The following is a 15,667-nucleotide window of genomic DNA, read 5'->3' as shown; positions in this document are numbered from 1 at the left end:
GAGAGACTGGATAGGCTTGGGTTGTTTTTCTTAGAGCAGAGAAGGCTGAGGAGGGACCTGATTGAGGTATACAAAATTATGAGGGGCATAGATAGGGTAGATAGGAAGAAACTTTTTCTCTTAGTGGAGGGGTCAATAACCAGGGGGCATAGATTTAAGGTAAGGGGCAGGAGGTTTGGAGGGGATTTGAGCAAAAATCTTTTCACCCAGAAGGTGGTTGGAATCTCGAACACACTGCCTGAAAGGGTGGTAGAAGTAGGTACCCTCACAAAATTTAAGAAGTATTTAGATGAGCACTTGAAATGCCATAGCCTGCAAGGCTATGGGCGAAGTGCTGGAAAATGGAATTAGAATAGATAGGTGCTTGATCGCCGGCATGGACAAGATGGGCCGAAGGGCCTGTTTCTGTGCTGTATAACTCTATGACTCTATGCAGATGCTGTAAATCTGAAACAAAAACAAAAAGTGCTGGAATTACTCAGCAGGTCTGGCAGCATCTATGGAGAGAGAAACTCAGTTGACGTTTCAGGTCTGTGACTGTTCGTCAGAATTAATTCTGCAGCCCTAGTTTGTGTTTTCTGTATTCTCTCTGTGGGGTATATGTTTCCTGCTTGCTCTTTCTCCCTCCAGTCCATGTTTTTATCTCCATCCCACTCATTTGCATTTCTCTCTTCCTCCACAAGGTTTGTGTTTCTCTCTCCCCCTCGTTTGTGTTTTTCACTCTCTCTCCATCCTTCAATTTTGTGTTTTTCTTTATCCTCTGTTTGTGTTTTTCTCTCTCCCCAGTGTGTGTTTCTATCCCCACTTTTGTGTTGCTCTCTCTCTTTCCCTCCTCCTAGTTTGTATTTCTGTGTATCCCCTATTTGTGTTTCACTCTCCCTTAAGTTTGTCTCTCCCTCTTTCCAGTTTGTGATTTTCTCCCCTGTTTGTTTTCATTTTTTCCTCCCTCCACAGTTTCTATTTCTTTCTTGCCCAGTTTATATTGATTCTCTGTCTCCCAGTTTGTGTTCCTCTCTGCCCAGTTTATATTTTTCTCACTCTCCCCGTTTGTGTGTGTCTCTCCCTGCAGGAAGTTTTTGCACTCTCTCCCTTCCCCATTTTGTTATTCTCTCCCTCCCTCCAGTTTGTGATTCTCTCCCTCCCTCCAGTTTATGATTCTCTCCATCTCTCCATGTTTGTCTTTTTCTCCGTCTCTCCAGTTTGTTTTTCTTTCTCCCTCCCACCAGTTTGCAATTCTCTCTTTCCCTCCAGTTTGTGTTTCTCTCCACCCCCAGTTGCTTACTCAGGACTCAGGGTATTTCCAAGCAATTATCATTGGTCCCACAAAATCACAGAATCGTTACAGCACAGAAGGAGGCCATTTGGCCCATTGTCCACACCGGATCTCTGAAAGAGCAACTCCCTCAGTTCCATTCCCCTGCCTTCTCCCCATAACCCTGCACATTCTTTTTTTTCATATAACTGTCTAATTCCCTTTTGAATGCTTCAATTGAACCTGCCTCCATCATGTTATCAGGCAGTGCATTCCAGACCTTAACCACTCGCAGCGTGAAAAAGTTTTTCCTCACGTCACTTTTGTTTCTCTAACTAAATACTTTGAATCTGTGCCCTCTCGTTTTCAATCCTTTCACAAGTAGGAACAGTTTCTGTCTATCTACTATGTCCAGACACCTCATGATTTTGAATACCTCTCAGCCTTCTCTTCTCCAACCAAGGAAAACAGTCCTAACTTCTCCAATCTATCTTTATAACTGAAATTCCTAATCCCTGCAACCATTCTTGTAAATCTTTTCTGTACTCTCTCCAGTGCCCTCACATCTTTCCTCAAGTGCAGCACCCAGAATTGGACGCAATACTCCAGCTGAGGCCGAACTAGTGTCTTGTACAAGTTCAACATAACTTCCTTGCTATTGTACTCTATGCCCCTATTTATAAAGCCTAGGATACTGTATGCTTTATTATTCTCTCTCTCAACCTGTCCTGCCAACTTCAATGACTTATGCACACATACACCTAGGTCCCTCTGCTCCTGCACCCCCTTTAGAATTGTACTCTTTATTCCATATTGTCTCTTCATTTTCTTCCTACCAAAATGAATTACTTCACATTTCTGTGCATTGAGTTTTATGTGCCATCTGTCTGCCCATTGCACCAACTTGTCGATGTCCTTTTGAAGTTCTACACTATCCTCCTCACAATTCACAGTGCTTCCAAGTTTCATATGATCTGCAAACTTTGAAATTGTGCCCTGTACACCAAGGTCTAGGTCATTAATATATATCAGGAAAAGCAAGGGTCCCAACACTGATCCCTGGGTAAATCCACTACAAACCTTCTTCCATCCCAAAAAACACCCATTAATCACTACTCTTTGTTTCCTATCAGGCAGTTTCGTATCCATGTTGCTACCGTCTCTTTTATTCCATGAGCTACAAGTTTGCTCACAAGTCTGTTGTGTGGCACTGTATCAAATGGCTTTCTTTAATTAACTTGCATTTGTCCATGTGACCATTGAATTTGTCCCGAATTATTTTTTTCTAGAGATTTTATCACCACCAAAGTTAAACTGACTGGCCTGCAGTTGCTGGGCTTATCTTTACACCCTTTTTAGAACAAGAGTGTAACGTTTGAAATTCTCCAGTCCTCTGGCACCACTTCTGAGTCTAAGGAAGACTGAAAAATTATGGCCAGTGCTTCTGCGATTTCCACCCTCACTTCCCTCAGTAATCTTGGATGCATCTCATTCAGCCCTGGTTGTTTATCAACTTTAAGTGTAGACAGCCTGTCTACACTTTATCAATTTTATCAATTTTAAACATCTCCAGTGTCTGACTCACCTCCTTTTTCACCATTGCCTGGGTTGCATCTTCTTCCTTGGTAAAGACAGATGCAAAGTATTAATTTAATACCTCAGCTATGCCCTCTGCCTCCCTGTGTAAATCCCCTTTCTGGTCCATAATTGGCCCCATTCCTGCTTTTACCACCCTTTTACTATTTATATGCCTGTAGAAAACTTTGGGATTTCCTTTAATGCTAGCTTCCAGTCTCTTTTCATGCTCTCTCTTTGCTTCTTTTATTTGCTTTTTCACTTCCCCTCTGGATCTTCTATATTCAGCCTTGTTCTCAATGGTATTTTCTATTTGGCACCTCTCATAAGCACACATTTTCTTTATCTTAATCTCTAACTCTTTTGTCATCCAGGGAGCTCTGGATTTGTTTGCCTATTCCCCTTCGAGGGAACATATCTTGACTGTGCCTGAACTATCTCTTCTTTGAAGGCAGCCCATTGTTCATATACTGGCTTTCCTGCCAGCTTTTGACTCCAATTTATTTGCCCCAGCTCCGTTCTGACCCCATTGAAGTTAGCCTTCCCCCAGTTAATTATTCTTACCCTGGATTGCTCTTTGTCCTTTTCCATAGTCAGCCTGCATAGTCAGATACAATGATCACTATCCCCTAAATGCTCTCTTACTGATACTTGATGCACTTGGCCCACCTCATTCCCAAGAACCAAGTATAGCAGTGCCTCCTTTCTTGTTCAACTGGCAACATACTGTTGTAGAAAATTTTCCTGAACATACTCTAGGAACTCTTGCCCCTCACTGCCCTTTACACTATTATTGTCTCAGTCCATGTTTGGATAATTAAAATCCCCCATCAGAACCACCCTATACTTTTTGCACCTCTCTGCAATTTCCTTGCAAATTTGTTCCTCCATGTCCTTCCCACTAGCTGGTGGCTTAGAGACAACACCGATAACTGCACTTTTTTTGTTCCTTAGCTCTAGCCAAAGTGATTCTGTCCTCGACCCCTCTGGGACATCCTTTTTCTCCTGCACTGCAATGCTCTGCTTTATCAATACCACATTCCTTCCCCTTTTTACCTTTTCCTATCTTTCCTGAACACCTTGGGCTGAATTTTACTAACCCCTCGACGCCGTGGATCGCGGCGTGGGGGCCAGTACAATGCTGCAGGGAGAGGCCGCCTTGACCCGCGACGTCGAGATGGGCCCGCCGCATTTTACTGGCGGTGGTGGGACCTTGATGCGGTCCCCCGCCGCATGGTGGCGGCACCACAATCAACATATGGTAATGATTACTTACCTGTGCTGATTATGCAGCCCACCACCTCTCCACCGACACTGCCAGATTTTTCGTTGAACGGGCGGCCGTCAAGTGCCATCCCGTTCAAGATCTGAAAAGCCAGCGGGTCCTCACTGTGGATTACGGAAGGGAGAAAAGGGGGATACACAGAGGTCCAACTCTGCATTCTTAAAGGGAGGAGGGAGGGGAGGACATGCAGGGGTCTAACTCTGTATTCTTAAAGGGAGGAGGGAAGGGCGATACACAGGGGTCTACACCGCAGATGCTTGCAGTGAATGTGTGACCTCTTCACAGGCAGCTGCCATGACACCGGAGTCTTGCGCCAGTCCCGGCTGCCGCCGCTGTTCACTGAACTGGCTCAGATGGAGGGGTGGCTTCTTGGAGATAAGGGCTATCCTTTGCAGACATGGTTCCCGACACCGGTGAGAAACTCCACCACTTCTACAGAGAAGAGATACAACACCAGCCACTGAGCTACGTGAGCCACCATTGAACAGAAGATTGGCATGCTGAAAGAGCACCTCCAATGCCAATATGGATAGGGTGATGCCCTGTACTACTGGCCAAAAAGGCCAGCTCCTTTCTTTGCTGCTCTGCACAACTACGCACCCAATAGGCCTGGCGTGATGAGGAGAGACGTCAACAGGATTCCTCTTCGGACTACGAGGACACTGAGCACCTACAACATGAAAGACACATGGGAGGGCAGATGGCATCCAGGATCTGCACGCAGGGCTAGCAGTGAGGTAGGGATGTACGGAGGTGGCTTATCAGACAAAGGCTCTCTGCACCATAGGAGCCGACATGAACCCTACAAGCCACACATCACCCTCGCTCACCTGCTGTGCACCAGTCCTCGTCTGCAGCATCCCTGTGTAAAGCATTAGAGACAGCAAATGACTGAGCCAATGTCCATGTCACTGCATCTGTGGAGACGCTCATGTGTAATGGTGGTTTGGCAATGATGTTATTGCATACATTGGTTCTTCTGAAGGGCCAGTGGTGCAAAGGGATGTGACATTGGCACTACAATGCTGGCACACATCATTCGCACAGAGGAAAGGATACACATGTTGGGGAGGAACATTTAGTGAAAGATGTATTCACATTGCTGTGACACCCATACATTCCCATTTATGTCAGTGTGTTCTCTGTAAACCTCTGTAATACCTTTTTATGGTGTATTTAAGTCTCACGTCCTGGAAAGTGCAAATTTATGATTATTCACCCAGGTGCAGCACGCCTATTAGAAGGAATGTTGCACTTGAGTGGAAGAAGAGGATCGCAACTTCACAGGACACTGGGACACAGCAGGGTTAGTAAGTATGTGGCAGCAAAGCGGAAAGTGCTGGGGTAACTCAGTAGGTCAGGCAGCATCTGTGGAGAGAGAAGCAGAGTTAACTTTCAGGTCTGTGAACTTGGACAAGTTAACTCTGCTTCTCTCTCCACAGATGCTGCCTGACCTACTAGATTTCTGCAGCACTTTCTGCTTTGCTGCCAGATTGACAGCTGCTCCACTCTTCAGTAGTCAGGTAAGTATTCTTTGACAGCTGTCAGGAAGCAGATGCTGGGGCACTTAAAATAGGGCCCCAGTACCTGCGCCGAATGTACCGCCTACCCCACATAATATTGGGGGGGGGGAGGCTCGGCGCAGTGACGCTAATGAGTCCCTGCGCATAATAGCATGGGGGCTCTGCAGCAGCCGCTAAATTTCTCCTCATCTCTGTCCTAAAAGGGTGTCCCTTAATTTTAAAACAGTGCCCCCTAGTTCTGGACTGACCCATAAGAGGAAACATCCTCGCCACATCCACCTTGTCAAGACCGTTAAGGATCTTATAAACTTCAATCAAGTCTCCCCTCACTCTTCTAAACTCCAGTGAAAACAAGCCCAGTGTGTCCAACCTTTCCTCATAAGCCAAACTGCTCATTCCAGGTATCAATTTAGTAAACCTCCTCTGAACCTCCTCCAACACATTTACATCCTTCCTTAAATAAGGAGACTAAAACTGCACACAGTGTTTGAGATGTGGCCTCACCATTGCCCTGTATAACTGAAGCATAACATCCTTACTTTTATTTTCAATTCCCCTCGTAATAAAGGATAGCATTCCATTAGCCTTCATTATTACTTGCTGTACCTGCATACCAACTTTTTGTGACTCCTGCACCTTCAACACGCTGCACTTCAGAATTCTGTAGTCATTCTCTGTTTAAGTAATACTCTGTTTTTTTATTCTTCCTGCCAAAGTGAACAACTTCACATTTTCCCACATTATATTCTATCTGCCAGATTTTTGCCCACTCACTCAACCTCTATTGGTCTGCAAGCTCCTTCTATTCTCTTCACAACATACTTTCCCACCTATCTTTGTGTCATCTGCAAATTCAGCTACCATGTCATTGCTCCCCTCATCTAAGTCATTGATATACATTGTGAAAAGTGGAGGCCCACAGACCCCTGTGGGACTCCACTCGTCACATAAAGCTAATCTTCTATCCATGCTAATATGTTACCCCCTGCACCATGAGCTCCTGCTTTGTGCAATAACCTTTCATGTGGCACCTTGACAAATGCCCTCTGGGAATCCAAGTACAGTACATCAATGGGGTCCCCTTTATCCACAGAGTATGTTACTCCTTCAAAGAACTCCAATAAATTGGTTAAACATGATTTCTCTTTCACAAAACCATGCTGACTATTCCCGATTACCTTGAGTTTTTCAATGTACTCAGCTGGAACCTCAATGATTGATTCTAACACCTTCCCCACAACAGACGTCAAGCTAACTGGCCTATAGCTAACTGTTTTCTGCCTTCCCCCTCTTCTTGATTAATGTTATATTTGCTACTTTCCAGTCTGATGGAACCTTTCCTGAATCTGACGAATTTTGAAAAATTAGCACCAACGCATCTGCTACCTCATTAGCCACTTCTTTTAAGACCCTAGCATAAAGCCCATCAGGACCCGGGGACTTGTCAGCCCGCAGCTCCATCAGTTTGCTCAGTACTGCTTCCCTGGTGATTGTAATATCTCCTAGTTCCTCTCTTCCTTCCACCTCCTGATTTACAGCTATTAATGGAATGTTTTTGTTTCCTCAGAAACAAAACAAGACAGAAGCAAAATATTTGTTCATTTCATCCGCCATTTCCTTATTATCTACTATTAACTCCCCATTCTCATTCTTTAGAGGACCAACACTCACTTTACTTAAACTTTTCCATTTTAAATACCGATAGAAATTCTTGCGATCTGTTTTTACATTTCGAGCTAGTTTCTTCTCATACTTTAATTTCTTTCTGCTGATTAACCTTTTAGTCATATTCTGCCATTCTTTATGTTCTGACCAATCATATGACCTGCCCCTCATCTTTGTGCAATTATATGCTTTTTCCTTAAGTTTGATGCATTACTTAACTTCTTTAGTTAACCACAGATGGTGGGTCCTCCCCTGAGAACTTTTCTTTATCGTCAGAATATACTTATCCTGAATATTCTGAAATTTCCCCTTTAAGGTCTGCCACTGATTCTCTATTGATCTGTCTCCTAGCCTAGTCACCCAATATCTTTTCTTTTTATTCATTCATGGGATGTGGGCGTCGCTGGCCAGGCCAGCATTTATTGCCCATCCCTAATTGCCCTTGAGAAGGTGGTGGTGAGCTGCCTTCTTGAACCGCTGCAGTCCATTTGGGGTAGGTATACCCACAGTGCTGTTAGGAAGGGAGTTCCAGGATTTTGACCCAGCGACAGTGAAGGAACGTCGATAGAGTTCCAAGTCAGGATGGTGTGTGGCTTGGAGAGGAACTTGCAGGTGGTGGTGTTCCCATGTATTTGCTGCCCTTGTCCTTCTAGTTGGTAGAGGTCACGGGTTTGGAAGGTGCTGTCTCAGGAGCCTTGGTGCATTGCTGCAGTGCATCTTGTAGATGGTACACACTGCTGCCACTGTGCGTCAGTCGTGGAGGGAGTGAATGTTTGTAGATGGGGTGCCAATCAAGCGGGCTGCTTTGTCCTGGATGGTGTCGAGCTTCTTGAGTGTTGTTGGAGCTGCACCCATCCAGGCAAGTGGAGAGTATTCCATCACACTCCTGACTTGTGCCTTGTAGATGGTGGACAGGCTTTGGGGAGTCAGGAGGTGAGTTACTCGCCTCAGGATTCCTAGCCTCTGACCTGCTCTTGCAGCCACGGTATTTATATGGCTACTCCAGTTCAGTTTCTGGTCAATGGTAACCCCTAGGATGTTGATAGTGGGGGATTCAGCAATGGTAATGCTGTTGAATGTCAAGGGGAGATGGTTAGATTCTCTCTTGTTGGAGATGGTCATTGCCTGGCACTTGTGTGGCGCGAATGTTACTTGCCACTTATCAGCCCAAGCCTGGATATTGTCCAGGTCTTGCTGCATTTCTACACGGACTGCTTCAGTATCTGAGGAGTCGCGAATGGTGCTGAACATTGTGCAATCATCAACAAACATCCCCACTTCTGACCTTATCGTTGATGAAGCAGCTGAAGATGGTTGGGCCTAGGGCACTACCCTGAGGAACTCCTGCAATGATGTCCTGGAGCTCAGATGATTGACCTCCAACAACCACAACCATCTTCCTTTGCATTAGGTATGACTCCAGCCAGTGGAGGGTTTTCCCCCTGGTTCCCATTGACTCCAGTTTTGCTAGGGCTCCTTGATGCCATATTCGATCAAATGCTGCCTTGATGTCAAGGGCAGTCACTCTCACCTAACCTCTTGAATTCAGCCCTTTTGTCCATGTTTGAACCAAGGCTGTAATGAGGTCAGGAGTTGAGTGGCCCTGGCGGAACCCAAACTGAGCGTCACTGAGCAGGTTATTGCTAAGCAAGTGCTGCTTGATGGCACTGTTGATGAAACCTTCCATCACTTTACTGATGATAGAGAGTAGGCTGATGGGGCGGTAATTGGCCGGGTTGGATTTGTCCTGCTTTTTGTGTACAGGACATACCTGGGCAATTTTCCACATTGCAGGGTAGATGCCAGTGTTGTAGCTGTACTGGAACAGCTTGGCTAGGGGCGCGGCAAGTTCTGGAGCACAGGTCTTCAGTACTATTGCCAGAATATTGTCAGGGCCCATAGCTTTTGCAGTATCCAGTGCCTTCAGTCGTTTCTTGATATCACGCGGAGTGAATAGAATTGGCTGAAGTCTGGCATCTGTGATGCTGGAGACTTCAGGAGGAGGCCGAGATGGATCATCAACTCAGCACATCCGGCTGAAGATTGTTGCAAATGCTTCAGCCTTATCTTTCGCACTGATGTGCTGGGCTCCCCCATCATTGAGGATGGGGATATTTGTGGAATCATCTCCTCCAGTTAGTTGTTTAATTGTCCACCACTATTCAGGGCTGGATGTGGCAGGACTGCAGAGCTTAGATCTGATCCATTGGTTATGGGATCGCTTACCTCTGTCTATCGCATGCTGCTTACGCACTTCAGCACGCAGATAGTCCTGTGTTGTAGCTCCACCAGGTTGACACCTCGTTTTGAGGTATGCCTGGTGCTGCTCCTGGCATGCCCTCCTGCACTCTTCATTGAACCAGGGTTGGTCTCCTGGCTTGATGGTAATGGTAGAGTGGGGGATATGCCGGGCCATGAGGTTACAGATTGTGGTTGAGTACAATTCTGCTGCTGCTGATGGCCCACAGCGCTTCATGGATGCCCAGTTTTGCATTGCTAGATCTGTTCGAAATCTATCCCATTTAGCACGGTGATAGTGCCACACAACACGATGGACGGTATCCTCAATGTGAAGGCAGAACTTCATCTCCACAACGACTGTGTGGTGGTCACTCTTGCCAATACAGTCATGGCCAGAAGCATCTGCGGCAGGCAGATTGGTGAGGACGAGGTCAAGTATGTTTTTCCCTCGTGTTGGTTCCCCCACCACCTGCCGCAGACCCAGTCTAGCAGCTATGTCCTTTAGGACTCAGCCAGCTCGGTCAGTAGTGGTGCTACCGAGCCACTCTTGGTGATGGACTTTGAAGTCCCCCACCCAGAGTACATTATGTGCCCTTGCCACCCTCATTGCTTCCTCCAAGTGGTGTTCAGCATGGTGGAGTACTGAATCATCAGCTGCGGGAGGGCGATAGGTGGTAATCAGTAGGAGGTTACCTTGCCCATGTTTGACCTGATGCCATGAGACTTCATGGGGTCTGGAGTCGATGTTGAGGACCCCCAGGGCAACTCCCTCCCTACTGTATACCACTGTGCCACCACCTCTGCTGGATCTGTCCTGCCGGTGGGACAGGGTATACCCAGGGATAGTGATTGCAGTGTCTGGGATATTGTCGAGAAGGTATGATTCCGTGAGTATGACTCTGCTTGGCTAGTCTGTGGGACAGCTCTCCCAACTTTGGCACAAGCCCCCAGATGTTAGTAAGGAGAACTTTGCAGGGTCGACAGGGCTGGGTTTGCCTTTGGCGCTTCCGGTGCCTAGGTCGATGCCGGGTGGTCCGTCCGGTTTCATTCCTTTTTATTAACTTCGTAGCGGTTAGGTACAACTGAGTGGCTTGCTAGGCCATTTCAGAGGGCATGTAAGAGTTAAGCACATTGCTGTGGTTCTGGAGTCACATGTAGGCCAGACCAGGTAAGGACAGCAGATTTCCTTCCCTAAAGGACATTAGTGAACCAGATGGGTTTTTACAACAATCGACAATGGTTTCATGGCCATCATTAGACTAGCTTTTAATTCCAGATTTATTAATTCAAATTCCACCTCCTGTTGTGGTGGGATTCGAACCCATGTCCCCAGAGAAATATCCTGGGTCTCTGGGTTACTAGTCCAGTGATAATACCACTACGCCACCGCCTACACTTCAGCGAGCTCAGCTTTCATGCCCACATCGTTGCCCTTATTAAGTTTAAAATCCTAGTCTTGGACCCACTCTTCTCTCAAACTGGATGTAAAATGTAATCATATTGTGGTCGCTGCTCCCTAGATTTACCTTTACTCTGAGGTCATTAATTAATCCTGTCACATTACAGAATACCAAGTCTAATAGAACCTGCTCTCTGGTTGTTTCCAGAACGTGCTGCTCTAAGAAACTATCTCAAAAGCATTCTATGAACTCCTCGTCAAGGCTACTTTTGCCAATCAGATTTTTCCAGTTTAAATGTAGATTGAAATCACCCATGATTTTGCCGTGCATTTATCAGAAACACACAATATTTCTTCTTGTATACTTCATCCTGCATTGTGATTCCTGTTAGGGAGCCTGTAGACCACTCCAACTAGCGACTGCTTTCCCCTGCTATTCCTTATCTCCACCCAAACCGATTCTACATCTTGATGTCCTGCACCAAGGTCGGCTCTAACTATTGCACCGATGCCGTCCTTGATTAACAGTGCTACCCCTCCACCTTTACCTACCTTCCTATTCTTCTTGTCTGTCATATACTCAGGACCCATTCCTTATCATACTGCAGCCACATCTCTGTCATGGCTATAAGTGCACATTGAAATAAATAAATATGATCTATCAGTTCATCTACTTTGTTCTGAATGCCATATACATTCAGATACAGAGCCTTTAGTCTTGACTGTTGGTGTGTTCTGAGGTTTTTTCTCTCTGACTTTCATTTCCCATATTACTATTCTGCTCTCCTGCCTTGACTCTACCACTTGGTTTGCTACATCTGCCCAGGCTTGATCCCTCACCCGCCTTTTTTAGTTTAGTCTGTTCGTATGTTTGTATATCACCGTTCCTTTACTATCGCTGGGCCAAAATCCTGGAACTCCCCCACCAACAGCACTGTGGGTGTACCTTCACCCCAAGGACTGCAGTGGTTCAAGAAGGAAGCTCACTACCACCTTCTCATGGGCAATTAGGGATGGTCAATAAATGCTGGCCTAGTCAGCAACACCCACATCCCATGAAACAAATATAAAAATGCATTATTTGTAGAATATTGATAAATGTTCAGTGTCATGTTTAAGCATATTTAGGAATATACTATGATGTTGATAATATTGTATTACGTGTTAGCTTACTGATGTAAATTCATTTTTAATTAGGTGAACCATTCTTTCATCTGAACCATTTCTAGGTGCCGTAGATTGCCCAAAGGCTTGAAGGAATGGCAGGCATTTCTTGATCTGAAGAAGAAAATAGATGATTTCAGTGAATCATGCCCTCTCCTGGAAATGATGTCCAACAAGGCAATGCAACCAAGACACTGGGAACGGATATCTGCAGTAACAGGACATAAATTTCATATGACATCAGAATTATTTTCTCTGAAAAATGTTATGGATGCTCCTCTGCTTCAATTTAAGGATGATATTGAGGTATATTTGAGCCATTATTCCGTATTACCCAAAACTCACAAGAGGAGGTTTTGGTCTTAGCTGAGAGTGCAAAATGTGCAATTGCCAATTGGAAGCCAGTTTTACACTTCAGCCAATTTTCCTTTCCATTGACTTCTGCCTAAGTCCAATTTCACCACCAACCCCACCAACTGCATGTCCCACCCCACCCAATTCTTCAGACTCATTCATTCCCCTCTATATAATTTGGAATTATTATCCTATGTCCTCTCAGCAAACATACAACACTCCACACAGCCTGTTCCAAAGCCATGCTATGGTTCCTTCTGCATTTTCATGAGGATCCTGTTTTTATTATTCATTCTCTGGATGTCAGCAATGCTGGCAAGGATGCAATTTATCACTCATGCCCAGTTACACTGACAGTGACTATGTTGGGCTACTTCAGATGACAACTACATTGGTGTGGACTGCAGCCACATAGAGACCAGTCTAGGTAAGAAGAGCAAATTTTCTTCTCAATGAACATTAATTAGGTTTAGTTAATTCTTTTAAACAGAATTCAAATTTGACTGCTCCTATAAACCCTTCTCCTATGCCTTCTCCTCCCTCAGTGTAACAATGAGCTTGAGGACTTCATATCTAAGTTAAGAACATAATAAGTAGCAGCAGGAGTAGACCATGCGGCCCCTCAAACCTGCTGTACCATTCAATACATTCATGGCTGATTTTCTTCCTCAACTCTATTTTTCCTCCTGCCCCCCATATCACTTAAGAGACCAAAGATCTGTCAAACTCAGCCTTGACCATACTTAACGATGGAGCACCCACAACCCTCTCATGTAGACAATTGCAAATATTCACAACCCTCTGACTAAAGAAATTTTTCCTCATCTCAGTCTGAAATGAACAAATCCTTTTACCTGGAATTCTAGCCCAGTTAAAACAATCTCTCTGTGCCTACCCTTCAAACACCGCCACTGCCCACCGCCGCCACCCACCCCCCCCCCCCCCCCCCCACCCCCCGGGCCTTCAGAATCTTCTATGTTTCAATGAGATCACCTCTCATTTTTCTAAACTTCACCTCACTCAGACTCTCATCATAGGACAACGCAGTCATCCCAGGAACCAATTCAGTGAATATTTGCTCTACCGCCTCCAATGGAAGTATATCCTTCCTGAGGTCTTCTTCTTTGGCCTTCTTGTCTCAAGAGACAATGGGTAAGCGCCTGGACATGGTCAGTGGTTTGTGGAGCAGTGCCTGGATTGGCTATAAAGGCCAATTTTAGAGTGACAGACTCTTCCACAGGTGCTGCAGATAAAATTGGTTGTCAGGGCTGTTACGCAGTTGGCTCTCCCCTTGTGCTTCTGTCTTTTTTCCTGCCAACTGCTAAGTCTCTTCGACTCGCCACACTTTAGCCCCGCCTTTATGGCTGCCCGCCAGCTCTGGCGATCACTGGCAACTGACTCCCACAACCTGTGATCAATTTCACAGGACTTCATGTTGCGTTTGCAGACATCTTTTAAGTGGAGACATGGACGGCTGGTGGGTCTGATACCAGTGGCGAGCTCGCTGTACAATGTGTCCTTGGGGATCCTGCCATCTTCCATGCACCTCACATAGCCAAGCCATTTCAAGCGCCGCTGACTCAGTAGGGTGTATAAGCTGGGGATGTTGGCCGCCTCGAGGACTTCTGTGTTGGAGATACAGTCCTGCCACCTGATGCCAAGGATTCTCCGGAGGCAGCGAGGATGGAATGAATTGAGACGTCGCTCTTGGCTGACATACGTTGTCCAGGCCTCGCTGCCGTAGAGCAAGGTACTGAGGACACAGGCTTGATACACTCGAACTTTTGTGTTCTGTGTCAGTGCGCTATTTTCCCACACTCTCTTGGCCAGTCTGGACATAGCAGTGGAAGCCTTTCCCATGCGCTTGTTGATTTCTGCATCTAGAGACAGGTTACTGGTGATAGTTGAGCCGAAGTAGGTGAACTCTTGAACCACTTCCAGAGCGTGGTCGCCGATATTGATGGATGGAGCATTCCTGACGTCCTGTCCCATGATGTTCGTTTTCTTGAGGCTGATGGTTAGGCCAAATTCGTTGCAGGCAGCCGCAAACCTGTCGATGAGACTCTGCAGACACTCTTCAGTGTGAGATGTTAATGCAGCATCGTCAGCAAAGAGGAGTTGCCTGATGAGGACTTTCCGTACTTTGGTCTTCGCTCTTCGACGGGCAAGGTTGAACAACCTGCCACCTGATCTTGTGTGGAGACCATAAGAACAAAGAACAGTACAGCACAGGAACAGGCCATTCGGCCCTCCAAGCCTGCGCCGATCTTGATGCCTGCCTAAACTAAAACCTTCTGCACTTCCGGGGCCCATATCCCTCTATTCCCTTCCTATTCATATATTTGTCAAGATGTCTCTTAAACGTCGCTATCGTATCTGCTTCCACCACCTCCCCTGGCAGCAAGTTCCAGGCACTCACCACCCTCTGTGTAAAAAACTTGCCTCGCACATCCCCTCTAAACTTTGCCCCTTGCACCTTAAACCTATGTCCCCTAGTAACTGACTCTTCCACCCTGGTAAAAAGCTCTGACTATCCACTCTGTCCATGCCGCTCATAACTTTGTAAACCTCTATCATGTCGCCCCTCCACCTCCGTCGTTCCAGTGAAAACAATACGAGTTTTTCCAACCTCTCCTCACAGCTAATGCCCTCCAGACCAGGCAACATCCTGGTAAACCTCCTCTGTACCCTCTCCAAAGCCTAAGTGTGGCCTAACTAAGGTTCTGTACAGCTGCAACATGACTAGCCAATTTATATACTCTATGCCCCGACCGATGAAGGCAAGCATGCCGTCTGCCTTCTTGACTACCTTATCCACCTGCGTTGCCACTTTCAGTGACCTGTGGACCTGTACGCCCAGATCTCTCTGCCTGTCAATACTCCTAAGGGTTCTGCCATTTACTGTATACCTCCCACCTGCATTAGACCTTCCAAATCTGCCCACAATTGTAGTCTCACCAAAGCCCTTTATTCTTGTATTCCAATCCCCTTGCAATGAAAGCCATCATGTCATTTGCCTTCCTAATTGTTTGCTGTACCTGCATGCTAACTTTCTGTATACCTTGTATGAGTACACCCAAGTCTCTCTGATCATCAAAATTTAGAAGAACCACACATTTTACAAATAAATCTGCTTTTCTATTCTTAATAACAAAGTGAAAACCCTCACACTTCCCCACATTATCCACCTGCCCACTCACTTAACAAGT

The 15,667-nt window shown here is 45.9% G+C and overlaps 1 protein-coding gene across 1 annotated transcript in view; it reads left to right on the top strand.

The window, feature by feature from the left end:
- LOC137367180 (dynein axonemal heavy chain 8-like) overlaps positions 1-15,667 on the top strand; it is a 2,531,605-nt gene that overhangs the window by 971,966 nt on the left and 1,543,972 nt on the right. The window contains exon 107 of the mRNA XM_068028616.1: positions 12,170-12,410. Within this exon, the coding sequence (XP_067884717.1) occupies positions 12,170-12,410 (241 nt within the window). The remainder of the gene's footprint in view (positions 1-12,169; positions 12,411-15,667) is intronic.

This window comes from Heterodontus francisci, chromosome 3 (genome assembly GCF_036365525.1).
Source record: "Heterodontus francisci isolate sHetFra1 chromosome 3, sHetFra1.hap1, whole genome shotgun sequence".
NCBI lineage: Eukaryota > Metazoa > Chordata > Chondrichthyes > Heterodontiformes > Heterodontidae > Heterodontus > Heterodontus francisci.
The sequence above is the reverse complement of the archived record's forward strand: the minus strand, read 5'-3'. Positions and strand labels throughout refer to the sequence as shown.